Genomic DNA, 27625 nt, shown 5'->3' with positions numbered 1-27625 from the left:
AGACGAGAAAAAGAACACATGTTGTTAGGACTGGCACAAAATTCACTTTGACAATCTTTGGTGCCAAAATACTCAAACGAGGACCTTTCGCTGCTGCTGCTAGCTGTCATCCACGGGAAGCAAAGGACAAAACAAAATGTAGAGGATTGAAAGGTTCTCACAGCAAACCGTACAAGAGGCACACAGAGCGGTTGGAGCTCTGCTTTCCATTCAACTTTTCTTCCTTTTTTTAAAACTTGGAGATTTCAGCCCTCTCCTTTGTTTCCGGTCTTACCTGCCCACGTGCACAATTTCTGGGGCATTTTCATCTTTGCCATCTCATCTGGCTTTAGGCTTGTCTGTACAGTGTGTGCTGGTTTACTAGACGTGGACGGATTTCCAGAGAAGCTGCAGCGGTGTGTCTGTTCCCCCCCAGGCTGGATCCTAACCCGCTTCTGAGCTCTCTCCCCGCGACTGAAACCCAGCTGGTCTCCCCACCTCGCACGGGGCGTGAGTGCGGTGGACGCCGGAGTATTTGATCGGAAAAGCCACGAATGTGAGCCTAGGACCGAAGCAAACTTGGTTTGCCTCGCCCACCGAGCACGCTCGCCAAGGCTTAACGTTTCTATAAGATTCTGCTCAGCGGCCTCATCCTGGGACAGGCATCTATGAGTCATCGGCTCTGCGGGTCACATGGCCAACGTGACCAAAATAAAGTTTCAGTATTTTAAGCCTCTAGAAAAGGGGACAACGGAGCATACCGGGGGCGGTCAACGACAGGGACAAGCGGGCCAGGCACCCGCTCGAGGGGCCGCGGCGGCGCGGGCCGAGGGGGCGGGGCGCCGGTGAGGCGGGGGGGAGGGGAAGGGGCGGGGCGTGGAGGAGGCGCGCCCCTCCCCCACCGCCCGCAGCGACGCCCGGACCCCAGGGCCGGCCGGCTCTCGAGCGCGGCGCCCGGCCGACGCCAGCCCCAAGGCCCCCGGCCCCCGCTGCACACCGGAAGCGACAGGCCGAGGGATCCCGGAGATTCCGCCGCGTCCTCCACTGCCACCGGGACCCCACGCGCCGGCAGCGGCTTCCCCGGGAACGTCCTTCAGCCCCGGGAGCACGCGGGAAAAGCCCCAGCGCGCCAATGAGCGAGCGCCTTCCTCATGACGGTCACGCTCGGGGGCGGGGCTTCCCTTCACCGCTCCCGAGTTCCGGGAACCCCCTTTGATTGGTCTGGGCGGCCTGGGAAACACTGTAGTAACGTCCAATCAAAATGCCACGTCTCGGCCTCGAGGAAATATTCCGTGTCGGCCCCTTCCTGATTGGGCAGTTCTTTCGTGCTCTGGCCACTGGAAAGCTTTGTTTAGGTCTGGAAGGCGGGCTTTCCTGGGAGTGGGTGGGGAGGGGGCGTTGATTCTTGACCAATCCTTTCATTCCGTTGGGTGGTGACTAGCCAATGGGCCGGATGGATAGGACGCTCCTCCCGGAGAGTAGTGAGACCCCTGGTGCGGGGCGATTGGTGGCGGGAGCGATGAGTGGCAGCCGCGCGGCCCAACGGGCTCAGTGCGTGGGCCGCGGGGCGGGGCCAGGGCGGGTGCGCGGCGGCGGCGGGGTGGCTGGGCCGGCGGCGGCGGCGGCGGTACGAGGCGCGCGCTCGGGGTCCCGGTCGCGAGGAGGAGGAGGATGTGGCGCGCGGAGGGGAAATGGCTGCCGAAAACAAGCCGGAAGGTAAGAGCCGGAGCGTGAGGGGCCGGGGGTGGCGCGGCGGGCGGCGGGACCCGGCCCCGCCGGACATCCCGGGCATCGGCGGCGCCGGGCGGGAGCGCGGGGGCGCGGCGGCGGCGGCGGCGGTGGCGGGCGGGCGCCCCGGGCCGGGGAGGGGGCGGCGGGTGGGGGGGCGGAGCGCGGCCGGGTCCTGAGGTGACACGCGGGGCGGCGGAGCGCGGCGCCGCACACCCCCACCCGGGGGCGGGCTGGGGCCGGAGGGGCGGGGGGCCGGCGGGCGGGGGCCGGGCCCAGCGAGGAGGAGGAGCCGCGGAGGGAGGGCCGGCGCCTCCCCCACCCGGACCGGGCATCCCCGCCGCTCCCGGGCCCGGCGCGGCCCCCGCCCCCCGCCCCCCGCGCCGGGCCCGGTGGGGGCCGCGGGGCGGAAAGTTTATCCTCCTCAGGCCCCCTCCGGCCCCGCTGCCCTGGACCGGTCCCCGTCGGGGCACGGCCGGCGCTCAGCCTCGCCGTCCCTGGTTCTCGGCGGCGGGGCCGGGCAGTCTCTGTCCAGCCTCACCCTGGAGCCCCGTGGGCGCCTCCCAGAGCCGGCGGGGTCCCCGCGCTTCTCCCCACCAGGGGGACCCTCTCCTGCTGAGCGTCCCCGGGCCGAAGGGCTTCGTGTGACCCCTCCCCCTAACGTTCCTGGGAGGGGGCCTGCGCAGCATCCCCGCCCCCAGCAGTCGCTCCTATCCTACTCTTGCCCTTGCACCCCTCGCAGCCAGGAGGGTGGGGTCTCCGTTTCTGTGGGAAGTGATGATCTCCATATTCCCTTGCCCTTTACCTTCTCTGACCCTGATCCTCCTTTGGCACAGGGGTCCGTATCATCCTCTCATCCTCTGTGGAATCTTTTGGGGCCTCTGCACACCATCTATTGACCCTTTTGTCAGGACAAGGGGACTCGGGCTCCCCATGTTCTTCCCTCACCCAGTGGATAGTGGGGGCCTGTGCAGCTCTGAAGTCATTTCTAAATAGGAAAGCACATACTTCTTACAGATTAAGCACGCTCTCCGCACACTTTCCTGGGTTAGGGTGAGCTCATTTCCTGAATACCCTTTGAGTTGCCCTCTCTCTCTTTTGGGAGGAACTGGACATTCCAGTGCTCCTTTCTCCATCTGTCTCTCTCCCCAGACACGTCTCTCTCCTTGGAGTTTCTCGTCTGGGTGAGGGTGGTTGCCCCATCAGATATAGGGCTGGGGTCCCGGCAGGGACGGCCTGTGTCTGAGGGAAACGGATCTATTTTTGCTTCCAGTTTACTCTTGCTCTTAGGTCGGGGCAGCATTCATCAGTTGACGCTGCCCTCCCCCCCCCCACCCCGAAAGAGGTTCATGTGCCCTTGGCTTTTGGTGTTCGGATTACTGTCTTCTGTGCAGTGAGAACCAGACTTCATACATCCTACATTCAAGAGACTTTGAACCTTCCCTGGAAATAAACTTCCCATTTCTTTTTTAAGAGAACTCATATCCTCCTTATGGCTTCTGTTTCCCAGTCAGCCATATTTAGTGAGCCTGTTACCTTGACTTTTTCTAATTTTCTTAAATTGTATTCATGTTGGCTGGGTAAGAAGAAGCCATATGCCTTTCCATCCAGAAAAGGGAGTGTAGACACCCATGTCGCCCACATGCCATTCGGGAAGAGGTTGCTAGTGTGCTCCTTGTTGTACTAGAACCTTCCTTGGGCCCTGGTGTTGTCTCTCGTGGGATCCAAACATTTCTTTCGATCTTATAGGTTTCAGGTGAAGAGGAAATTTAGATGCTTTCTGTTTTTTTGCTGCTCTGGTTCCCTTTTGGCAAAAAATGATACTATGCCTCTGTTTATATATATACACACACACACAGGCATGTATTTATATGTGAAATCACATCCGTTACCTATACACAGGAAGTTGGAAGGGTTAGGTGACTCTCTGTACATCTTGGGTGTATATGGGGACCTTGATGTGTAAGGACATAGCTATGTATCACTGTTGTTGGTAACTCTTCAGGCTTAGAGGAATCAGAAGACTCATTGATAAATGGCCAGTTCTTAACCACTCTTTCCTTTGTCATTTGTACTGTACTGAGTAAGCAGAATGACATCCTGAATGTCCACCAAGTCCCTGAATACACAAAGTGTAGAGGGCTTGCCCATGTGCACCACAACTTAGGCATTCTGAATTTAGGGGTCGTCTTCTCTGCTTGGTTCTTCACGGGGTGAAGAGTTCCCATCTTGACTTCTTTACTGCCGTGTAGGAGAGAGAGATTTCAAGTATTTCGGGCAAAGGATAGGGGCAGGTGAGAAGAATATGTGTTTCTGTGACAGAACTAGGAGTGAATGGCCATAAATATGTCACTGTTTTATTTTGGCCGTTTAAATAATTGAGAGAGGTTGTGCACATCAGGAAAAGGTACCTTTGGGAAGGCCTGTGACACTTTGTGGAAGGGTGGGAGGGATGATCCTCCGGGTGTTCTCTGAGGGTCACAGTTTGTGTATTTGGCCATTTACCCTTGGCTCTGGGGCCCCTCCCTCCCCGCCCTGCCATAGCTGGAGTGGTCGTTGGGTGCCTCACTCAGCAGCCCAGTCTTACTTTGGGACAGGTCGAGTGTGGAGCCCCGTCCTCCCCGACAGGCTTTGTCAAGACGGCGCTTTTGGACCTTGAAGCACTTTTCTAGCGAGGAGCCCCTCCGCCTGGGTTACTGAGTCTGGGGCAAGGTCACCCGGAGGACTGCTCAGCATGAGTCGTTGACTTCACGACTTTGCCCCTCAGTCAGTATTGAGTTATCCAGCGGGTATTGTACCCATTGTCTGAGAGTTGTGCTTTTGACCTCAATTTCCTTTTTATTTTTGGTTTTTAAAAGTTTTTATGCTGTTTCTATTCTGCCTGCATCTATATTCAGTTGATGGAATTGTGTATTCTCAGGGTGTAGTATTAACGGCCCTGGGCAAACAGGAGTTGACTGTCTGCTGTGTGTGTTGGCGTGTTCCCAGTAGAGTCCTCTCTCTTCCAGTGGTGGATCCTCTCCTGCCCTTTCCTGTACCACCGACTGCCTTTTGGAATTTTCCCTGCCCACCAGGGCGCTCCATTCCGTGGGCAGTAGAACGAAAATGGTAAAGGTTAGAGGAACACACCGGAGGTTAGTGTGCAAACTTAACGTTCCTCTCTTTGAGTTTGATGCAGTTGTGCTTTCTGTGTCACCTGTGCCCGTAGATTATTGGAGATCAGCCTTTTCCCCTTACCTTTCCAGTGCACGGTCAGGTAGACGGGTTCCTTTCTCTTAATGATTTTTCTTTTTTATATCTTTCTGTTAGAGCATATCACTCTGCCCTGCCCGCAGCCCCCTCCCCCCTGACCCCCAGCTCTCTGGACGAGGTTGGGTGACCCACGGGACATCTCTTCCCTGGCCTTTTTGAAGACCTGACTTATCCTGCGCCTGGGAAATGTTGGGTTTCTTCATCTCATTGTTCAGTGGATTCAGAATGTTGACGTGTTCGCGGCAACCTCTACTCATGGTCAGATCGGGTCAGATTCTCCTTTTCCAAACAGTAGGGTGGCTCTTGCCTCCTCTTTGAGACATCTTTATATATCCTGCTTATCCACATTTTTCCATTTCTTTAGTTTTTAGGCTTTCCTCTTAAAATAACCTATTCTTTAGAGTCAGGTGGCATTATTTTAGCTCTCTGTTTATGCTGGGTGTGGCCCCTGTGCCTGGTGGGATTCTATTTCTTTCTGGCTGCTTCTCAGTTAGCCCATCTTCTAGCTTAACATTTCTTCCCTTCCTCATTCCTCCCTTCGTTTCCCATTTCCTGAGTTTTGGGGAGGTACATCTTTGTGTGCAGTTGTACTTCTTTCTAAACTCCTTATGGAAAAAGCAACAGAAGGTGATGCTCACGTTCTCTTCCTTTCCCCTCCTAGTTGTGTGCATTGCTTGCTTTGTGGGACCTTTGAATTTGGCCTTTTGGAGAGAAGTTGTTTTTACATCCACGTTCCCATCACTGAGTGCATTCATCCTGGAGACCTTCATTCACTGAGCTTGTATTACGTGCAGGGATCTGTGTGTGCGTTGGCGGGGGGGGGGGGGGGGGGTTATGTGACTCTGCTTGAGACCATAGGGGTCTTGTTAGCCTTTTCGTGTGAATGACATTGCTGTATATCTTGTGCTTGTCTTTTTATGTATTCGTGTAAGGAATTCTTTTCTGAACTTTGGATTGTAATCTTATATATAGAGAGATACTCTAATAGTGTACTATCCCATTGAGCTTTTCCCTGTCCCTGCAGGAGTTGGGGTGGTGGAGAGGGTGGAGGGCAGACTGGGAGAAGCACTCAACAACCTTCCTTCAGACAGTGTGTGGTGTGGGTGTAGGTGTGGGTGTGTGTGTAGAAAATAGTAGTCAATCTTCTTCCTAAATGTCTAGGTATAAGTTTTAGGTCATTTAGATATATGTTGATTGGGATGCTTGTATAACATTTGAACAGCAGCATAGTAGGTATTGTATAGAATATGAAATCAAATACATCCTTTATAGAAGGAAGTGATAGAAAATTTTCTCTTTTGATTAACTGGTAAATTTCATATTATCAGATAGTAAGGACTGTATGCGCTGCTGGTACATTTTCACTGCCAGGAAGTGTTATATCTAAATTTTACGCCTAATTGTAGTGACCATTCTTAGACTAGGTATCTGGTATACATATCACTGCTTTTGTTTATTATGTGACTTTTAATTCTTTACACTTTTTATTGGTACTGTTACTTGTGTCATTTCTGTATTTTGGGTAAATAGCCTTGTAGTATTTTGGGGTGTAGGTTTGGTGTACCTAGTGATGGCAGTAATGATAAAGAATTAACCTGAAATGCACTTTTTCTTTTCTTCCTATGTTATATCAGATTTCCCCTCTACAATATCTGTAGAAACCAATTTTGCTAGTATTTCACTCTTAAGAAGAGCTCTTGTTTAAGATTGTTGTAGTATGGGGTTTGCCATTGTCCTTTATCTGTGTGAATATGTGACTGAATATTTTCTGTGAGGACAAGGTGATGTGTGTTTCTGTTGTATTTCCATTATAACAGATCATTTTTTAAAATGTTCTGTATCTTCTAGAATCACTTACCGTGACCTTTTTTTTTTCTTTTTGATGTTCTAGATGACTTAAATCCTACCTCCCTTTCTTCCCACAAGGTTTGTTTATTGCCCTTCTCATTGTTATTATAAAAAAAAATTTGTAGATCTGCTGTGTTTATAGCCTTTCTGTCATTCAGTAAAGAGGGATGCCCACCATTCTTTCTGTCCTGTAGTAAGAGGCAGTGTTACTTCTTGCCGGGTGATGGAATGGGATTTAAGCCACAGGGTAAGGGGTGATGGTAGTATTTGTAACTGGATAGCATCCTCGGTGAAACACCGTGTCCTTTTGGTTTCTGGGCCTCCCTGTGTAGAATTTTGGAAATTTTTGTTTTTGCTGCATTTAGCCAGCTTCCTTCTGTTTCCTCGGCTTGATAACGACACACTTCTTTGGGCAGAGGCAGCAAGTATACTGTTGATAACTTCGTCTGGGGCCTTCATCCACGAGGTGGTGTGGGGTCCTTCTAATTCGTGCTGCCTGTCTTAGGACCATCTCTGGTCTTTGGCGTCTTTGAGGGTGAGGGCAGGAAGTGTTCTGGCTCCACTTCTGTGTCCGTAGAACATGAGTTAGGATGCATGGTCATTCACCCCCTGTTCCAGATTATGGTGTGTAATCTGTCTTTGTTTTCTTTTTATTCATTTTTTGAACACCTAGTCAGGTTCAGGATATAGTTGATCAGACGCTTTAGACCCTGTATTTTGTGCCAGCCATGGATGTCGTGGCCATCAGTCCTGCGATTAAGATGTGTTATAGTTCTGTCATTAGAAAGAGGGACTTGTAAACGTATAGATGGTCTTTCATCCTGTGATATTTGTCATGTATTTGTAAGGAGAGTGTTTCTCTGCATATAGTGACAAGGACAGCCATCCTTGAATTTTTTATATGGTGGGACGAAGTAAAGGATGTTTTTTTTTTCCCCATCAGTATGCTGGCTGTGGATTTCTAAGGTTCTGTTGCATCTTTCTGCTTTGAACGCCATTGCTTGTAGAAGGTCATGGGCCTCCTTGTGTAAAGATTGGTAATGCTTCCTGAGCATTTTTTAGTTCATTACCCTGGACTAAAAAAGAAATATTATGTACCCCACTGCAAAGAGAGGCCAAGTGTCAGCCACATTACTTCCCTCTTCACTTTTTTTTAAGAGGGTTGTTCATTTACTTTCAGCTGGTTGACATACCGTAAGCTGGAATGACCAGAGATATTTTTGAAATGGTTCTTCCACATTCACCCCAATGTTTTGCTCATTCTTGGTAGAATTGCGTGTTCTCTTCCACATGAGTCCCTCATTTGGAAAAGTGCAGTCCTATTTTATTTCTCTTTTTCAGATTTAGCCAGGCCCTTCAAGACATGTAATGAACGTATCCCTTTCTGAGCCTGTTAGGAGAGGGTATCGGCAGGGGAGGAAGACGTGCTGGTGGGGGCTGGATCCCTCACTCTGCTCTCTGCAGTATGGCTTTGTACTTACAGGTGCCCGATGTGACGTGCCTTCAAGTAAATGTTTGGGGCTGAGTTCTGAACAGTTTTAAACACGTCACCACCTGGACACTAATTAAGTGGCATTAATCTCACCCTTGATCTCACTTCCTAATGTCACCCAAAATACAGCGCCCCCCCCCACCGCCGCCCAAATCTAAAAACAGCACTCATAACAAAATCTCCAAAAAGGAAACCACGAAGGCGGGCTCTGACCCTGCCTCCTCGGCGGCTCAGCTGCTATAGCTTTGGACACGTTGTCCGTGGCTCCTTTTTGCATAGACAGCCTTCAGTGGGGTTGGCAGGTGACACAGAGCGTTCAGTCATTTAACAGACCGCGCCCGTCTCTGCTGTCTTTCCTTAGCAGTCACCACAAGGTAAGATCATGTATTTAGTCACTTAGAAACACTTGCCAAGTGGATTTTTCCTCCTTTATTTCCACCTAACCATTAGAATCAATACTGCAATTTGTCTTCCCATGGTAATAGTGAATTACTGTGTCCCTACTTTTGTGTCCAACATCTATGAGAAAATGGGGCACTAACTCTGAAACGGCAGTCCGACTCACCAGGGCTCAGACCTTCTCTCTGTGGCCTGCACGTCATTGCGGAGATGACTTACAACTTTCAGCTACATCTAGTGTCTGTAACAAGTGATAAGCCAGATATTTAAGTTTATTTAATCTTTTTTACAGCATACGTTTAACAGTATGTATCTGTGTTATATTAGAATGATAATGCAGATACAGCCAGAGGTACTCCTGCAACTAAAAAAAAAGAAAGAGAGAAAGAAAACAAAGCCTTTTTTCTACTCTGAAGTTAAACAGGTACTATCTTTTTTTCCTTCATCAGCGTTGATTTAGATTGCCAGAAAGCATTTCTGAGGGTACAACAATACAATCAAGAGTTAGTCTTTTTAAAGCTTAGATTTGGTTTTTAATTCTTAGCTGAAAAGTTATTCTTGAGGAGGTATGTGTCCCACTGGTTTTCTGGGGCACACGGATATCAAACCATTTGGAAGCAATAAAAAGAAATTGGTACAAAGTGGGAAGTTATCAAAGAGAAAGAAAAGATGCGATAGTGAAGAAATTACCCCTTTATTTTTTAAAAAAAATTTATTTATTTATTTACTTTTGGCTGTGTTGGGTCTTCGTTGCTGTGCGTGGGCTTTCTCTAGTTGTGGCGAGCAGAAGCTACTCTTCAATGCGGTGCGCGGGCTTCTCACTGCAGTGACCTCTCTTGTTGTGGAGCACGGGCTCTAGGCGCATGGGCTTCAGTAGTTGTGGCACACGGGCTCAGTAGTTGTGGCTCGCAGGCTCTAGAGCGCAGGCTCAGTAGTTGTGGCGCACGGGCTTAGTTGCTCCGTGGCATGTGGGATCTTCCCAGACCAGGGCTCGAACCTGTGTCCCCTGCATCGGTAGGCGGACTCTCAACCGCTGCGCCACCAGGGAAGTCCGAGTTACCCCTTTATTTTTAAAAAATAATCTCAAAATGATGACTGTGAGTGTAAATTCATATATCCTAAGGAAAAAATGGAACGTTGGTATGGTTACCGTGCTGAAATCGGCAAATATACTTATTGTATGAAGAACACTCCCCCAAATGGGGATGCTTAGAAGATAAAGAAGTTGATGGGATTTTGGTCATTTTAAAATGTTAAGTGTTTTTTCTTTTTCAAAAAGTGATTGAAATAAAGTAACCCTTAGTGAAGAGAATGTAAACTTTAATGGAAGTTCAGTAGAATGAAACATTTAAAAAGTGAAATTTAAAGATAAGGATTTTTTATTGTGAATCCACAAGGGGGTAGTGATGTTCTATCAAAGATATTTGTGGTGAAAATGTGAGATGATCTCTTAACATTTTAGATTTACAGATAAAACCGGTATGTTTGCATTTTAACTTAATAAAATCTTTTAAAAATGTTTATTGGCAAAATTGTTTACTGCTTAAATTAAAAAAAAAATCCATTTTGGGTGAATGGCTATTTTAAGCCACGTGAGTGGTAAAGAAGAGAAAAATGTCCCTGTAGTTTTGTCCTCTGGAGAGGTGATGGAGGCTCTGAGGGTCACTTATTTTCTACGACTATAATAATCTTAAATTTCCTGGGAAACATTAGGAATCTAGGAATCAGTTACTTAAGTGTCCTGAATAATAGGATTTTAGTAAATTGTGTCTAAACTTCATAGAAGTTTGTATTAGTAGTTGTATTTTAAGTTCTGTCAAGAGATGAAAAATGTGAACAGTCCACATACTAGCTATTCTTAATAGTTCTAAGTAAATCAAATATTTATAATCTCTTTTTTTTATTAGTTTATATTACATCATTAGATAAAAGCATTTTTTTCCCCCTCTCACATAAAAATTCCAGTAGCTTGCCTGAGGTCACTGAGACCCACCCTGTTATATTCAGAATTGTTTAAAAATTAGGCATGGTTTGGCAATGCCAGATAGTTTTTAGTGAAGAACTAAAAACTGTGTTGTGTGCTCTTTTTTGAATGTGATGGCACACGGCAGGAGGAAGATTTAAGATGCGAACGAGACTCTGTTCTTATTTAGAGACGTAGCTAACCATCCTTTAAAAATATAGTACTTTTAACAATAATATGAAATATTTTCATGGTTTAGAAGTTATGACTGTTCATGGCATATACACTGTATTTTTCATATTTGGCCTAGGGAAAAGGTCGTTAATGTGGTTCTTTCTCTCTCTCTTCTCTCCCCCCTTTTCCCCTCGTTTTGAGCAGGGGCTTTTTCTGTCTTAACACCCTTTATTAAATGACTAGGGGTTTAACATCCCCAAAGATGCACTGTTTCTTCACAGACTACCCTGAGCTCTGCTGGGAGCTGAACTATGACGTCAGCGTTTTCATTCACGAGTTTGGTTCTTCCAGATCTCTTCTCTTGCTCTGTGTTCCCAAGCTGAGTTCTGGCACATGGACAAATCAGTTTACCATCAGCCCATAAATCAGCGATAAGAGGTAAAACAAAAGATCAGATACTGGAGTTGTTTCAGCAGAGCTGGGGTTGCTCGTGCTGATTTGCATCAGTGTAGCTTGGACAAGGTTTCTGGCGAAGCAGATTGAATCCTAAAAACAGTCAGTTTAATTATCTCATGATTTTGTGGATTGAGCTGTGTTGTGAACATATTGACACTACATTTTTGTTCTCCCATGAAGTTCGGGGTGCTGTGCTGTAGCTCCTTTGTTATAAAGTAGCATTTCTGTTGTAATTTGGCTAAATCAGAGGATTCTACTTTATTTCAGAGAGGTTAGGCCTGCAGATTAAATTATATTCTATGCAGATTACTTTTGGAATACATTTGGATTTTTTTTGAGGGGGGAGGGATTCTCTTGCTCTTGAAATATTTTAAATAACTACTGTTTTTGATACTTAAGAGTTTCAATATGTTGTGATTATAATTATGTAACTGGCATGGCAGCTCTTGTGTTGGAATTGGGTTTTATCTTCCTAGATCACATACTCCTGTAGCTGTTGACTCTCGCTTCTCCTCCAGGGAGGTCACTGCTTGTAATTTAGTGCTGCGTGAGAGCAGTTCTTGAAGAAAGCTTGTTTGGAGTTTGCCTCTGCAGGGCCGTGTTGGAGGCTGAGCCTCTGGCGTCTGGCATCTTTCGGGCCTCCTGTTGTTGATGAATGGTGAGCTTTAAAAAAAAAAAAAGTTCATTTTCTCTGGTTTTTTGGGGGTTTGTTGGCTTTCCAGTTATTTAATTGCCAAGAAACATCTAGAAGTAAAATGTGTTATATTTAAAAATCGTTTTGGCTCAGTTACAGTTTATGGTTAGAGATGATTCGAATTGCAACCATTTTGATTGATACCCAGTGTTACTCCTGAGATGACTTTTAAAATCTCCTGACAACTCAGAGATATTGTCTTCTCCCAGCCTTAAATGAAATGAGAGCTTGGTGTTCCTTTAGGTTGAGCCAAGTTTTCTGGTGGGGAACAGAGATTTGTGGTCTGCTGTTTAGCTTTCTCCTTTAAGTAGATGCTTTGAGAAAAAAAATGAGAGCAAGTAGACATGCATAAGCATTTGAAGCTGACTTAAATGACATTTATTATTTTCTCTGAGAACTAAATCATTTTAAAATTATTTAAATACAATCTCCAGGAAGGAATCTAATTGTAAATACTATCGAAGAAAGGAATATTTAATGGTAGAGGGTTTCCGTAAACACTCAGTCGTTTTCAAAACGGTGTTCTACTGTGTACTGCTGTAGGATTTATGAAAAGTTATGGGTTTTGATATCAGATTTCATTTCAAAATGTTAGGCAGCCTAGCTGTAGTGCCAGCAATATCATTTTTGTCTTACCCTGAACCAAACAATGCTAGATGAGCCCTCTGGCCACAAAGGCTTACGTTTCCTGTATGGCTTTGAGAACAAGTCCACTGTGGTCCCCAGCTCGTACTCTTCTCTTTCAGTAGCTGGGAGCGCTGGCGAACGGGAGCAAGGACCCCAGCTAGAGGTGTATTTTCTGCTGCGCTTGCTGCCACTTCCGTAGGCTGTATGCGAGAAGCCTCTCTCTCTGGCCTCTGCAGCCTTCTCTTCCTTACCAGATCCTACTTCGTCACTCTTGATTCTGGCTCAGCATCTCATCTTGCTTTTCCTAGGCTTCTGCTCTCGTATAATGAGTTAGTCGGTCATAATTTTAAGGGGATTCACGCGTTGGGTAGAGGGTAGTCCTAGTGACAGCCTCTAAAGTTCCTTCCCAATCTGACTTACGATGCTAAGAAAATGAAGTTGCATGTGTGGGATTTCGCTTCTTGGCTTGCTGTGCTGGTGTGCAGCTGTCTCATTCTGTGTAACTCTCTCTTTTCCTTTTGAGGTACTTGCTCCAGGTCAGGCCGTCTGTGTACGAGGAATTTGAACTATAGTCACCGAGGTGCCTCCTTTCTGGTATACGGACAGGGCTTAATTTTTTAGGTCTAACACGTTGCGAGTTAAAAATTGCAAAAGAAATTGTTAAAGTTGTTAAAGGTGCACCCCACAAAAATGTTCATTCTGCTTAGTTATTCCCTATGACACATTTCAGCTCTTTATTCTAATATGGATGAGAGTTTATAGTGTTGGAAAAACAGACTTAAATAATACATGATTACAGATGCAAAAGTGTCTGCTATCCTCAGACGTTTTATGTTTAAGGTAGTATTATTTATATTCATTTAGCTTTATTTCCTGGAGTTGATTAATATAACTGTTATTAGGATGTATCGATTGCTAGACTCTTCCTGCTAAGAAACTCTTGTGGATTGGGGAGTTTCGGAGAGTCCACTGTGATTGGTCATATAGCATCTTCACTTGGGCACACTCCCTGGGCTGCTCCAGGCCTGGCGTTTGGAGATACCTTGAATATAACTTAGTTTTTGAAGGTTTCTTTCATATTTAAAGGTACCGAGGGTCAAGTTAAAGTTCCCTGTGTTCTTGGCAACATTCTCTGCCTTATCCTTTCTGTCTCTGCCATTATGAAATCATTTGCTTTGACAAAGCTTCTGATGGAGGTCTCTTCCTCATTTAATTTTATCGGTAACAGGCTGTTGTGCTTACAAAGAGAGCTATAACAAGCGGAAGGTGGCGAGTGGGTACTCAACATTTTTGAAGTACTTGTTTTTCTTCCTAGGGGTCCTCCATTTCTGATCATGGATTACTTGACCAAGTTCAAGGCCCAGAGGTTTATTCCAGGCACTCTGGGAGGCGAGGACCGTCAGTCTTTTTCCACTGAATCTGATTATTCTACAGATGACCCACTGCTGCCCGTATGGGTGTCTTCTGATGCAAATCAGGTGATAGTGGCAGCCTTTCTAACGGGGCTGGATCTCCTTGACAGCCGGTGTGTGTCCTCTGCCGGTATTTTTAGGCTCCAGCTTCTGTGGCCGGGGCTGGAGGAGCCGAGGATGGACGTAGCTACCCTGGGGCCGCTCCAGGTGGTTGCGGGTGTTCTGTGCCGTCTCCCCTCCAGCGCCTTCAGCACCACCTTGTCGCTTGATGACAGAGCATAGACGGAAATCCCTGTTTAATACAAAAGGATGAAAGAGTCATGGTTTTCAGAGCTCTTTTAAAGATAAACAGTGGTGAGTGGTGATGGTGCACAACAGCATGAATGTACTTAATGCCCCTGAATTGTACACTTACGGTTAAAGTGGTACATTTTAGGTTACATATATTTTTCCACAATTTAAAAAAAAACCCCAAATGGATTTAAAACCCAATGAGAAAAGTAGCTATAAGGAGCTAAAAGTAAACGTGTGGCAATATTTTCATTACACTAAGTTGGCAGGTTGTGCCTTAAATAAAGCATCAAAATCCCTCCCCCATATCCTGCCTATATCCCTGCGTGCGCGTGCGCGCGCGCACACACACACACTAACACACACTCTCACACACACACTCACACACACTCACACACACTAAACCAACATCAGATGGCTCTGAGGTTCATTTATATAGAAAGTGGACACTAGGACACTTGATGTCAGGGAGGGGAAGCAGGCCCTCCTTCAGTTGGAGCTGTTTTTCTTGCAGGGAACACAAGCCACTTAGGATAAGTGAAGGTGGTTTTTGTGTAAGAAGAGCAGAGGCCATCTCAGCCTCCCAGGATGGAGACTGCAGTGAACTGGACAGTCTGGGAACTGCACCCGGAGAGCCTGGAGCGGCCTTTTCCTCTGGAGCCCCCGGGGCTGAGCGCGGGTCGGGGCTCTGCCGGCTCCCCTCTCTGCTGCTCCCCGTTTCTCCTCACAGACAAGGCTTCTCATTAGCACGCAGCCTCCTTGCCGCACCGTCGTTTGCACGCAGCGGGCAGGGGTCCTGGTCGTGGCTTCTGCACATCGTGACTCTGGTTCCAGGGCTCACCGTCATCTGACTCCAGTCTCTATGGCGTGTGTTTAAAATACTCCAGACGGAGGGTTGGACTGACTCCTCTCAGCCGCTTGCTTTGTTTCCAGGGCTGGGCGTTCACCCCGGTCCGGCGCACACTGAGAGAGGGCTCGTTACGGTTGCTGGCCTGCTGATCACTTAGAGGGGTTTAAGGTGAAGGGTTGTGGGAGAAGGGGACTGTAGCAGGGTGTCCTGACGCCTTGACCTCTGTCTCCATCAAACAGTGTAAAAGAGAATATTGACTCCAAAACGGATTTCTCATGTCCGCTCACTATAGCGAGTAAACTCTTTGCAGAGAAAATGTTCCCTGTGACTACAGCTGTGAGGCGGAGCATCCTCAGCCAGCCAGCCCACTTGTGTGCGGAGCGAGTCAGCAGGGGGTGTAACAGCTGTCCCGGGCTCGTGCTTGGAGTGGTGGTGAAGCAGCCGGGACACGTGGGAACCTGCTGGTCTGGCAGCCATTGCCCTGGTGGTTCTCAGGGAGGACCCAGGCAGTTTGAGGGATGCCAGTGTCTTCTGAGGGGTCCCACGGTTGAGATGCTTGGGTGAGCTCCCTTGCCTTTCCCCTTCTTGTGGACCACTAAACCTGGACAGTTGGAGACGTTGCCTCTGAAGAGGGGGTCTGGAGGGAGGAAACGGAACAGCCTCTGTCTTACGCACATGCGGCTACCCGTATGCCTACTTGTTTGGCTTTTCCTTCGTATCCTTCCTGCATCTAATCTCAGGTTTCTCTTGATTTCTCATGGTAGAAGGAGGATGTAAAATTATAGTAAACAGGTAGAAGGCTGAAAGCAGTGGTTTGGAGGTCTATGTAAAAGGGCTAGTAACCAGCACGCCATTGAAGTCTGTGAATATACAGCTGCTTAGTAATTGATGTTTCATAGTGATGACCTTGAGTGTATTCACAGAAGCAATACTGAGTATGCTCTGCTTAACAAAAGAGGAAAGTATATAATGTTTTAAGATAGTAAAGGGATGTGATTCCTTTTTAATAACAGCTTAATTGAGGTATAATTCATATAACATAAAATTCACCCTTTTAAAGTATACAATTAAGTGGTTTTTAGTATATTTACACCGTTGTGTAACTGTCACCACTGTGTAATTCTAGAACATCTTCATCACCCCAACAACGAAACCTCTACCCCTGAGTAGGCACTCTCCTTTCCTCCCTCTCCTCTGCTCTAGGCAGTTAGAAATCCACTCTCTGATTTGCCAGTTCTGGACATTTCATATAGATGGAATCCTACAATATGTGGCCTTTTGTGACTGGCTTCTTTCCCTTAGCGTAATGTTTTCATCCACATTATACTGTATATCAGAACTTCATTTCTTTATGGCGGAATAATACTCTATTATATAGATATACCTCATTTTATTTATCTATCCACCAGTTGATGGACATTTGAGTTATTTCCACTTTTTGGCTACTATGAATAATGCTGCTATGAACATTTGTGTACATGTTTTTGCATGGACGTGTGTTTTCAGTTCTCTCCGGTATACATCTAGGAGTGGATTTGCTAGGTCATATGGTAACTCAGTGATTAATTTTTGAGGAACTGCCCGACTGCTTTCTTAAGTGGCCGCATCATATTACATTCCTGCCAGTGATGCTTGAAGGTTCCAGTTTCTCCACATCCTTGCTGGCACTTGTTGTTATCTGTCTTTTTGATTACAGCCATTCTAGTGGATGTGAAGTGGTATCTTGTGGTTTTGATTTGCATTTTGTAAAGGCTGATGATGTTGAGCATCTCTTGTGCTTATTGGCCATTTGTGTGTCTCCTTTGAAGGAATGTGTATTCAAGGCCTTGGCCCATTTTTGAATGGAGTTGTTTGGTTTTTTGCTTTTGAGCTGTAGGCATTTTTGATATATTCTGGATATCAATCCCTTATCAGATATATGATTTGCACATATTTTCTCCCATTCTGTGGATTGTCTTTTCACTTTCTTGCTGGTTTCCTTTGAAGCACAAAAGTTTTAAATTTTGATTGAGTTCAGTTTATCTGTTTTTTCTTCTGTTGCTTATGCTTTTGCTGTCATAATTAAGAAACCATTGCCTAATCCAAGGTCATGAAGATTTACACCTATGTTTTCTTGTCAGAGTTTAATAGTTTTAGCTTTTACATTTAAGCCTCTGATTCATTTTGGGTTTTTGTATGTTGTGAGGTAGGTAGGCTTCTAGCTTCATCCTTTTTTGCATGTGGATATCCAGTTGTCCCAGTATCATTTGTTGAAAAGACCATTCTTTTCCCATTGAAGTATCTTGGCACCCTAGCCAAAAATCAGTTGGCCATAAGTGTGTGGACTTGGTTTTGGAGTCTCAGTTCTAATCCATTGATCTGTATGTCTATCCGTATGCCAGTACCCCACTGTCTTGATTACTGTAGCTTTGTAGTTAAGTTTTGAAATTGGGAAGTGTCTGTCCCCCAACCGTTCTTCTTTTTCAAGATTGTTCTGAATATTCTGGGTTCCTTGATTTTCCATATGAATATCCAGATCAGCTTGTCAATTTCTACAAAAAAGGCTGTTTTGATATTGATAGGGATTATATATTAAATGGGTGGATCAATCTGGGGAGTTGAAATCCTTTTTATGGATCTGCTGTTTGGGAACTAGTCCTGCCTAACTCAAGCACCCAAGCATCTTGCCTTAAAAAGTTGTTTAAGTTTATTAATATAGTGGGCTGTGTTGTTGAAAAACCTAATTCCCTATAAGGCTGAAATTGGACTTTTCAGGTTCCAAGAGAGCAAATAGTTACTCATGCATAGGTCAGCTTCTTGTGGTGTGTGTTCTTTTGATGTGAAAGTTTGCTGATGCCTTGCGTGTTTAGAAAAAATGTGGTATTCTGGTTAATACTCATTCTGATTAATAGAGAATTAACAGATTCCATTCATGAATATTTAATTATAAAAGAGTTAGCATATATTGCAATAATGTGACATTAAATTTTATGTAATTGTCATTATTATTATTATTGGAGGTGTCAGAAATTATTTTAGGATCTTGTAGTCCTGTGGAGGCCATGTGACTATCAGTTACTGTTATACTCTTAAGGCAGTTCATTTACTCAACACATAATAATAAAGTGCCAGGCCCAGAGAAGGACAGTCATGGTCCCTGTCCTCACGCAGCTGACAGGGACACCAGTGTTAATCAAGGTGCCCTGTGTGATCACAACTGATGCGCCGCGCTTGCCTTCCTAGTGCTGGTATCACGTCCATGCCGTGCAGGTGGGTGTAGCGCATCAGAAGGGGGTCTGCTCATCCGAAAGCTTGGAGGAACCTTCTTGAGCTGAACTCTGAAGGAAAGTGGGAATTAATTGAGGGAAGAGTGAAGGAAGGAAGTTTTAGGTAATCGGATGGCTGGTTAGGGAGATACATGGGGATGCTGTGGTTATATCTGGCTGCTTGTAGCTTTTGAGGAGTCCCTGAAGCCTTGACTCTGGTCTTTACCCCTTAAGTGCCTTGTGACTTTGAGCAAGTAACAACCTTTCTGAGCTTATCTACTTACTGTTTTTTAATCTTATGAGGCAGTGTGTAGCCATTTTTACTTAGAGATACTTACTGAAAACAGAAATCTAGGCTTTTGATTGATTGTATTTATATAATTCAAAAATAATTATTTTTTCATGACCCTCTTTGGTTGTTAATTAGAAGTGCGATGCTGATAAATTGAATATTTGTCTGAACGTTTTTCCTAGTCTCGGAAATTAGGATTCACTTCTGTTCATAATACTCCAGAAGCTTCCAGCCGGCAGGGGAGCAGATATGGATGTAACTGAGTCAAGGCAGGTCATAATGAATGGTGTAATCATGCGCTGGAAGGAACTGGGAAGACTTCTGGAAGAAGGTAGAATTTGACCTGGCATTATTGACAGGCAAACATGATGGTTTGACAAGAAATTCCAAGTGGAGGAAATGGAGCAAAGGCACAGAGCTAGGAGTACCGGGGAGGCTGGGGTTCCTGGTGCATGTGGGTAGATGAGCCTGGCAAAGTAGGTAGGGGTCGGGTTGTAGGGGCTTGGAAAGTCAGCCTGAGGAGCCTGGCTGGTTTACTCTCTCTGCTTTGGGAGAGGCTTTTAGGGATTTTTGTTTGTTTGTTTGTTTGTTTGTTTAGCAGAGGAGTGGGATTGATTGGCTAGTCAGTTCTGCTTGAAGGTGCTAGTAAGGACCGCCTGCTTACTGCCCCGTTGTCCTCTCCACTCTCCAGCTGTGCTAGATTTCTTTAGATTGTGGTTGTCTCAGGGCTCCGTGCTTTCTCTTGGTTCTAGGCCTTGCGCACTGTCATCGCCCTGGCTTAGAAGGTGCACTTTCCTCTAAAACAAATACACACACACTTACACGTATGCTCTGTTTTGGTGCCTCTCCTTGTCCTCTGGATTTCTGCTTAAATGACACTTTTCGGAGTAAGACTTCTTGACCTTGCCTCTTTTCAGATTGGGTTGTGTGCCCTTCCCTGGTTTTCCTGGTCCTAGCTCTTTTACTTGTGTTGAACTTGCTTGTTTACTTCTCTTTCTCCTTCAGTTAGATTTACATCTTTAGTGGTCAGAGGCTTGAATACCTGGCACCTGGGGTGGGCTTAGTAAATGTTTGTTGGTTGAATGAATGGATGAGCAAAGAGGAAGGCCTGGGGTTGGGAGACAGTGGCTCCTGGCAGGAACGTCTGTAGCGGCGGGTTGGAAAAAGGAGCTGGTGTGCCTGAACTGTATGTGTATGTGTGAGAGGGCACAGTTTTGTGCCTGACTGACCATGGGCCTTGAGGGATGAGAAGAGTTGGAGGTGACTTTAGCTTGTGAACCTCAACAGCTGGTGTTAGTGAGGCCATTAACTGAGGGAGGGAGGAATAAGGAGGGGTATGTTTTGGGGAGACTGGATGCAAATGTATCGGTTCTCTTTTAGGTGTAATTGGGGTAGCGTTAGCGTGTATGCGTACAATATGACGTTGGGAATGTGGATCAGAGATTAGGGAGTCATTCCTATCACCCTGTTTTTTCTCTTCATTGAACTTTCAGAGGGCAAGGGAGCCCTGGTGATGGAGTCCATAGAGGTCAGCCTCCCTGGCACAGGGCCGGGTGGAGAAGGGTGGTGAGTGGACCTGGAGGGGCAGATAGAGCCTCTGGCAGAGTGTGTTAAGTTTCGTGAACATAGAGCCGCGATTGTCTTGCTTGTTGCTAGTATACAGCTCTGTGCCCCGAACAGTGCCTGTCGGGTGAAAGCATGAATCAGTTCAGATGAATTAGGAGTAGGATTCATAGTAGTGGGTGAAATTGTCATGGGAAGAGAGAAGGGACTTGTGGGCAGCAATGTGGTGAATGCTTCCATGTAAGTGTCACCAGAGGGGAGAGGACCAGAGGAGACCGAGGAAGAATGGTCAGAGAGGGTGCGGTAGAAGAAGAAGAACATGAAGTCAGGGACACTTAAGTGCAAAGGGTTGTAAGGAGGTTATCAGTTGTAATGCCAAGAGGCGGAGTAGAATGAAGACTGAGAAAAAGGTACTGATTTTGTCAATTTGATAGTGAGTTGAGAGGATGAGAAAGAGGTAGTGAGAGAGTAGACAGTTCTTTCAAGGGTTTTGGTGGTAAATGCAGAGTGCTGGTAAAATGATAGTGAAATGATTGATCAAGTCCAAGGTGAGAAAAGAAATCACTGGGCCCTGATCAGTGTATTAGTTATCTTTGCTGCTGTAACAAATTACCACAAACTAAGAGGTTTAGAAAAAGACACATTTGTTATCTGGTTCTGTGGGTCTGGAGTTCAGGCAGGGCTTTGCTGGACCTGCTGCTTCAGGGCCTCCCAAGCCTGCAGTCAAGGGCTCATTTGAAGGCCCGACTGGGGAAGGGTACTCTTCTAAGCTCACACGGTTCCTTCCTGGGCAGAGCCAGCATGGTAGCTTGCTTCCTCAGAACCAGCAAAGGAGAGTCTGCTAGCAAGACCGGAGGCACAATGCACGTTGCCTATTCATGGAAGTGATGTCCCAGTGCCACGTTCTGTTGTCAGAAGCAGGTCACTAGGTCCAGTGCATGCTCAGGGGGAGGAGCTTATATAGGAGTGTGTGCTAACCTCAGGGGGTGGGGGTCATGGGTAGTCCACCGTGGAGTTCCAGTAGGGAGGGACGATGGCCCTAGGGGGCATAGGGCAGTTCTTCGGAAAGATGCCCTCTAGGGCAGGATGGGAAGTTTTGGAGGTGAAGCTCCAGGTGAGGGTTCAGGTACATCGTGTGGGGACCCTTCGGAGGAAGGCTTCCCTGCCGCCTCTCTTCATCCCCGACAAGAGGCGTAGGTGCCTCGTGAAGTGCTCTCTCCTATTAGATGGATTAACAGACTGTATTACAATTGTCAGTGATAAACCCTCTGCTTTGCGAAAATTCAGTTATTTATCAGCAAATTCTTGGCCAATGGGGGGGTATCTGTCCTGCTTGCCTTAGGATGTTAACTAAGGATAAAATCAGGTAATTCATATGGAAGTATTTTGTGGAATGTAAAGAGATTTGCAAACAAAAGGCATTACTACTTTTCCCCCATGTTCAGTAGAGTACATGGACTGTAGCGTACATTTTACTTTTTAGCTTGGGTTCATTTTGTTGTACCTAAGTTACTGAACTGGGCTTTATTTAACGCCGTGATATTTTTAGGACTTTTCCAGTAGACTGTTTGCTTTTATGATAAATGACCCCAAACTGCTGCACCTTTCAAGTCCTTGTATCTAGTTTATTGTGGTTTTTTTTTTTTGTTTGTTTGTTTTTTGTGGTACGCGGGCCTCTCACTGTTGTGGCCTCTCCCGTTGCGGAGCACAGGCTCCGGACGCGCAGGCTCAGTGGCCACGGCTCACGGGCCCAGCCGCTCCGTGGTATGTGGGATCTTCCCGGACCTGGGCACGAACCCGCGTCCGCTGCATTGGCAGGTGGACTCTCAACCACTGCGCCACCAGGGAAGCCTCGTTTATTGTTTTTAAAATATGTGTCCTTGCTGTCCCTTGTCACTTTTGCTTCTGCTTATCTGTCCGTCTCTAGCTGTTCTTTCCCCTTCTGATTTGTTGCTTCTGATCTTCTCTGTGCTTGGCAACCTGATAATTAAAGCTTATTAGAACTATGCGTGGTTTAATAGTAATCAAGCTAGGACTGTGGATCAGAGAGCCCTTCTAACAGTGAAGTGTGTGAGCTTTTGCGCATGGACAGATGTCTTTGGCCTCTGAGAGTGTCTTGGCGTTCTTCCTAGTTCTGGCTGCATTTGGATTAGGTGAGGCCCCACGCAGCCAGGTTCCATTCAAGGGGACGCCTCATTGCTCTGCTATGAGAAAGTGTCCTCCTCCCCTTTGGTTTTTTTAAAAAAAATTTATTTATTTATTTATTTATTTTTGGCTACATTGGGTCCTCGTTGCTGCGCGTGGGCTTCCTCTAGTTGCGGCAAGCGGGGGCTACTCTTCGTTGCGGTGCGCAGGCTTCTCATTGTGGTGGCTTCTCTTGTGGAACACGGGCTCTAGGCGCGTGGGCTTCTGTAGCTGTGGCTCACAGGCTCAGTAGTTGTGGCACATGGACTTAGTTGCTCCGCGGCATGTGGGATCTTCCTGGACCAGAGCTCAAACCCGTGTCCCCTGCATTGGCAGGCGGATTCTTAACCACTGTGCCACCAGGGAAGTCCCCTCCTCTTTGGTTTTGATGAGGTTTTAGTTTTGGGACCGTAACAAATAGTGATAGGTGATGGGTGGTCTGTGGTTCATGGACTAAAAAATGTTTGAGAAGCACAGAAAATCTTTCTACCAGATCAACATCCAGACTTGTGTGTGTGTAGCTGTTGTGTTGCTGGCCTTTCCTTTAGGATATTGAACTCCCAGCTTGGATTACTAGGTATTCTTCCATGTTCCTCGTGTGCTTTGGCTTTTCTGTCAGAGCAACTTGTGAACTTTTTCTGCCCCAACTTTTGCATTGGTTCTTTGTGGAGAAGCGTTATTGCACTATTAGGGAGAGAGCCTGTGTTCTGTGGGAACAGCCCAGGGGTCGTGTAGGGAGACCTGCACCTGGTTCTTGCTCTGTCCCCTCCCAGCCTGTGGCCTTTGGCAAGTGCCGCTGCCTGTGCCTTGGTGCCTTTTCTAGAACAGACATCATGTCTGCTCTGCTGCCTTCTGGGGCCAGAATAAGATTTTAAATGTGAAAATGCTTGGTATATGTACATAGTATCAAATAGAATGCCTAGCTTATTGGGTTGATATTTTATATCTCTCTTTGAGTAGTTAAAAAAATTATCAGTATTAGTAATGATAAGTGCTACTGAGACAGTGTAATTTTAAATTTCATATAGTGTTTTTTTTTCTGAATATGTTCTACTAGAATCTGTTCATACAAGTGAGGACATTTAATAAGTGCTCTTTGATTATTTTCAGAGTATTGAGTATACTGGCTTCCTAGCCAAATTAAATTTATAAAAATTCTAATGATATTGTGATTCATACCTAGAAAGAATTTTTTTTTTTTTTTCATTCTGAAATCAGTTTAAATACTCTTTACATGAATCTCTGGTAATAGTGAATCAATTAATGTGATTTCTCAGGTCATAAATCAGGCTTGATATATTGTAGTATTAGTTCCTGTATTAGCTTCTTAGCCCTTCAACTGTTTTGTGGTTTGTTTTAGCAACTTGTTTGCTTTTGAACTCAATTCTAGGTGTTGAACTCAATTTGAGAGCCTAAAATGGCTTGTGCCCCAATTACCCTAGAGGTTACTGCTTCACTTCCTGACTGCGCTGGCCCCACTAGTAGGAAGTTATCCACCTAGCAGATGTTTTCCTTTTAACTTGAGTACACAATTTAATTTTGTCTCTATCCCATAGGAGTATTGGGAAGGTTATTATCGTAGCACTTACGATATATTTTGAACTTCTTGAAAAGAGGTGTAATACATGAGCACAGAATATTTTTGCACTAAACCATGTAATTTTCTCCCCCACTAACCTTTTGTGGTTTGTGTTTAGGGTGCATGTTGGCTTTCTAGTCTCAGAGGTCATTAGCCCGGTTTTATGGAGGCCTCCAGATCCTGGTCTCTGACAGACCCTGTGTTCCTCTTTGCTGAGCAGCCCTGTGCTCTCAATGGTAGCATTGGCTCTGTTGTTGTCCATGAACATGGCAGAGTATTTTCACCCCCTTAGTTCTTCTTTCTGGGTCGAAAGTAGCTTCTGTCTTACTGCTTGATTGTTCAGGTTGCAGAAGACAGGTGGCAACTCAGGGTGGCCTTAGGAGAGGGAGACAGAGGTTCCTAAAAAGACCGATGGTCTTCAGTAAATCCTACCATCACCAGGGCAAGAGATGGGACCATTCTTTTTCCTTTCCATGAACTTCTGGGAATGCCATTCGTCCATGAATTCAATGAATATTTGTGCTTCTATTATGTGCCAGACATTAAGTACCAGAAAAGCCAGACATCCCTTCAAGGATGCCCTGGATGTAGTCTTATTTTGAATATGTTAGAAAAATATTTATCAGAGTAGAAAAACTGCTAGATTGGGTTTAGATGCTGAATGGCCTTAGGGATTAAAGGTGGAGGTTTTAGGTTTAGAAGGTATTTCTGAAAGGAATGACTCTTCTATAATTTAAAAAAACCCAAACAGTTACAAATGACATTGTGGCAGAGACTGCTAGCTGATCGGGAAACCTGTCTCCTCTTCCTGGGCAGGTAGCCAGACTGCATTTCCCAACCTCCCTTGCAATTAGGTGTGGCTTTGTGGCCATATCCTAGCCAATGGCGTGAGAGCTGAGAAGTGTGCCACTTCCAGGCCTGGCCCGTAGAACCGTCCGGCTCGGTTATCCTTGTCCTTTCCCTCTGCTGGCTGATGCAGAGGAGCCCAGTGACATAGGAAGGCTCCTGCCATGAGATGGAAGGAGATGTGGGGCCCGAGCCGCTGCTTGGAGGAGAGCTGCCTCCTGATCTACTGTTTTGGACTTTACACGAGCAAGAAGTAAATATTTATGGTATTTGAGCCATGACACAGTTTGTTCTAACAGTTAGCCTGCCTAACTAGGCACTAGAATGCTAGGCAACACTGGTGAGTTTAGTAAAGGTGCTGAGAATTTTGGACTCTGCCTTAATTTTGATTATTTATATGTCATGTTATATGTAATGATCAGTGAATTTCAAGGCTCAATTTAAAACTATGTGACAAAAATCTTTTTAATGTATCACTTCTAATTGATACAGCTGGTTTATTGCATTCAATGGGGCATCTCTCTGCCTTTGTTTTAATAAGCTATGTGGGTCCTCAGGTAGCTTTAAAGGGACTCTATGAAGACTTAAACATTGTCAGTCCTTATTTCAAAGAACTGTAAATACAGTTTTCATCATGCAGCTTCTCTCTCCAAAAGCCAGTGATCACTTCTCATTGTATAGCATTTTGTTTCATTTATTCCATCATCCAAAACTATATATATACATATATATATATAATTTTTTTTTTTTTAGTATATAAAACGAATGTGGCTATGTGTAATCCTCTGACCTAGGTTCTCTGAAGGGAGGCAGAAATGGATAAAACATAGTCCAAGCCTCCAAGGAGTTTGTGCTGGTACACAGATAGTTACTAGGTTTCCATACTGCTCTCATCTCCTCACTTCCGGCTTTAGTAAATCATGTATTATCTTTTCATTACATTTTTTTTTCTTCTTTTTTTTTAGTATTGTCTCCAATTAGATATACCTTTTGAAGGCAGGGAATACTTTAAAGAGCTTCTGTGTCCTCTCTTGGGCACTTCTAGCAGACACTGGATTGTACTTAATTGAGTAACCATCCTTGTAGTTTCTTTTGCTTTTCTTGCGTGGATATTCTGGTATAGTTTTGTATTATAGGTTGTGTTATCAGACACAAGTACTTTCTCAGTCTGTTAGGAATCCATGGAATTGTGCAGTCAGGAGTGCTGGGACTGGATCTTTATTAGATCTAACTCCTGATCTTTTAGATCATCTAGTTTCTGATAGTCTAGGTGTGGCCGTGAATCACAGGGGTGTCTCAGAGGCACAGGCTCAGGCACCACTCGGACCTGTGAGTCAGAGCCTGCAAGAGCCTCGGATGACCCACATGTGCATTAAAGTTGGGGATGCGCTGCTCAAGGTCAACCTGTGATTTTATCCTTGAGGAAACTGGCAAAGTCAGAGGGTTCGCAGAGTCATACAGCTGTTTGTTTCAGCGGCTCCCATCCTTGGATACACCTTGGGGTCACTTGGGAGCCTTTAAAAAGTCCTGATGCCTGGGTTCCATCTCCATACATTCTGGCTGAAGTGGTCAGGATTGCAGCCTGGACATCAGAATTTTGAAAATCTCCCTAGATGACTGAAGTGCAGCCATGCCGAGAGCCGCTCAACCTCGTTAATGAGAGAATCCGGGTTTCCTGATGCTCCAGTCAAGTAGTCCCTTTGCTCCACACATGGATGTACTTTCAGAAACAGAGCTCTCCCTACCTGATTTTTCATCATAGAGCATCACTCCGTTTTATTTCCTTCACAGCATTTATCCCACTTACTACCTGCCTCCCCCACTGTCATGTACCCCATGAGTGTGGGGCCTTTGTTGGTCTTGTTCACTGCTGGGTCCCAGCTCCTAGGACGGTGTCTGGCACACGTGAGGTGCTCCTTTCATGTGTGTAGAACACGTGGAAGGAGTTATGATAAAGATGGAGACGTCCGGCAGGAGGGAAATACCGGCTATTCAGACAGCACCAGTTGGGCTGCTCGCCTCAGTCAGCGGGAGGCTCCCGAGGGAAGAGAGGTCCGCGTCAGACTTGAGAGCCAGCCAGGGAGGGCAGCATGAGGACTGGAACCCAGAGCTGGCGTTAGAGCTTGTACTTGCCCCGCCCCGCCCTTGTATGTGCCCAGGGAGCTCAGCTGTCTGCCCGGCTTCGTCAGCAGGCGGTGGTGGGCCTGGCTCAGGACCCGTGGCTCCGGCTCCTCACACCAGTGCTCCTCTCTGCACTCCAGAGCCAGTCTGGCTTTCAGAGACAGGTCTCGGGGCCTGTGAAAGGGCCTGGCTCAGAGGCTGGCCCCTGGGTACTTCATACAAGGTAGCCATTGCTCATGTGAGTTTGCTTGTTTCGCCTTATTTGCTTTGAGAACATTGTGTTTTTTAGGGTGGGGTGTCATTTGATTTCACTCTCAAGTTATGTGAGTGAGTTTCTTTCCTGGTTAAATGAACTATTAAGACTTCATTTATTACGCTAGTGCTATTGAGAAGTCATGGTTGGTTGTTCGTGATATTTCTGTTACATATGTTGTTTTTAGCATTTAATTCTTTCGATTTGTTATTCGATATATTTTACCACTAATTTACCTGTCATCAGACTTTGAAGTCAGGTGTAAAAGTTCTTTTTATGCAGTCATTCACTAATGTGTTCCACTGTGCATTAGTGGTTTTTAAAACTTCTGAGAAGACCATTGTGAGATGTCTTGATCAGTGGTAAACCTAAGTTAT

General features: G+C 45.9%; 1 protein-coding gene across 17 annotated transcripts in view; it reads left to right on the top strand.

Annotated features, from left to right (window-relative positions):
- Nucleotides 1-1565: 1565 nt before the first annotated feature.
- Nucleotides 1566-27625, top strand: part of CAMTA1 (calmodulin binding transcription activator 1) — an 899707-nt gene continuing 873647 nt past the window's right edge. For 14 of the 17 annotated variants that reach the window (XM_067018318.1, XM_067018274.1, XM_067018312.1 and 11 more), the window contains exon 1: nt 1566-1695. In XM_067018318.1, the coding sequence (XP_066874419.1) occupies nt 1651-1695 (45 nt within the window). In that variant the 5' untranslated portion in view covers nt 1566-1650. The remainder of the gene's footprint in view (nt 1696-27625) is intronic. The other 3 variants (XM_059052105.2, XM_067018283.1, XM_067018291.1) reach the window with 2 other exon arrangements.

The sequence above is a fragment of the Kogia breviceps genome, chromosome 1 (genome assembly GCF_026419965.1).
Source record: "Kogia breviceps isolate mKogBre1 chromosome 1, mKogBre1 haplotype 1, whole genome shotgun sequence".
Lineage (NCBI taxonomy): Eukaryota > Metazoa > Chordata > Mammalia > Artiodactyla > Physeteridae > Kogia > Kogia breviceps.
The sequence above is the reverse complement of the archived record's forward strand: the minus strand, read 5'-3'. Positions and strand labels throughout refer to the sequence as shown.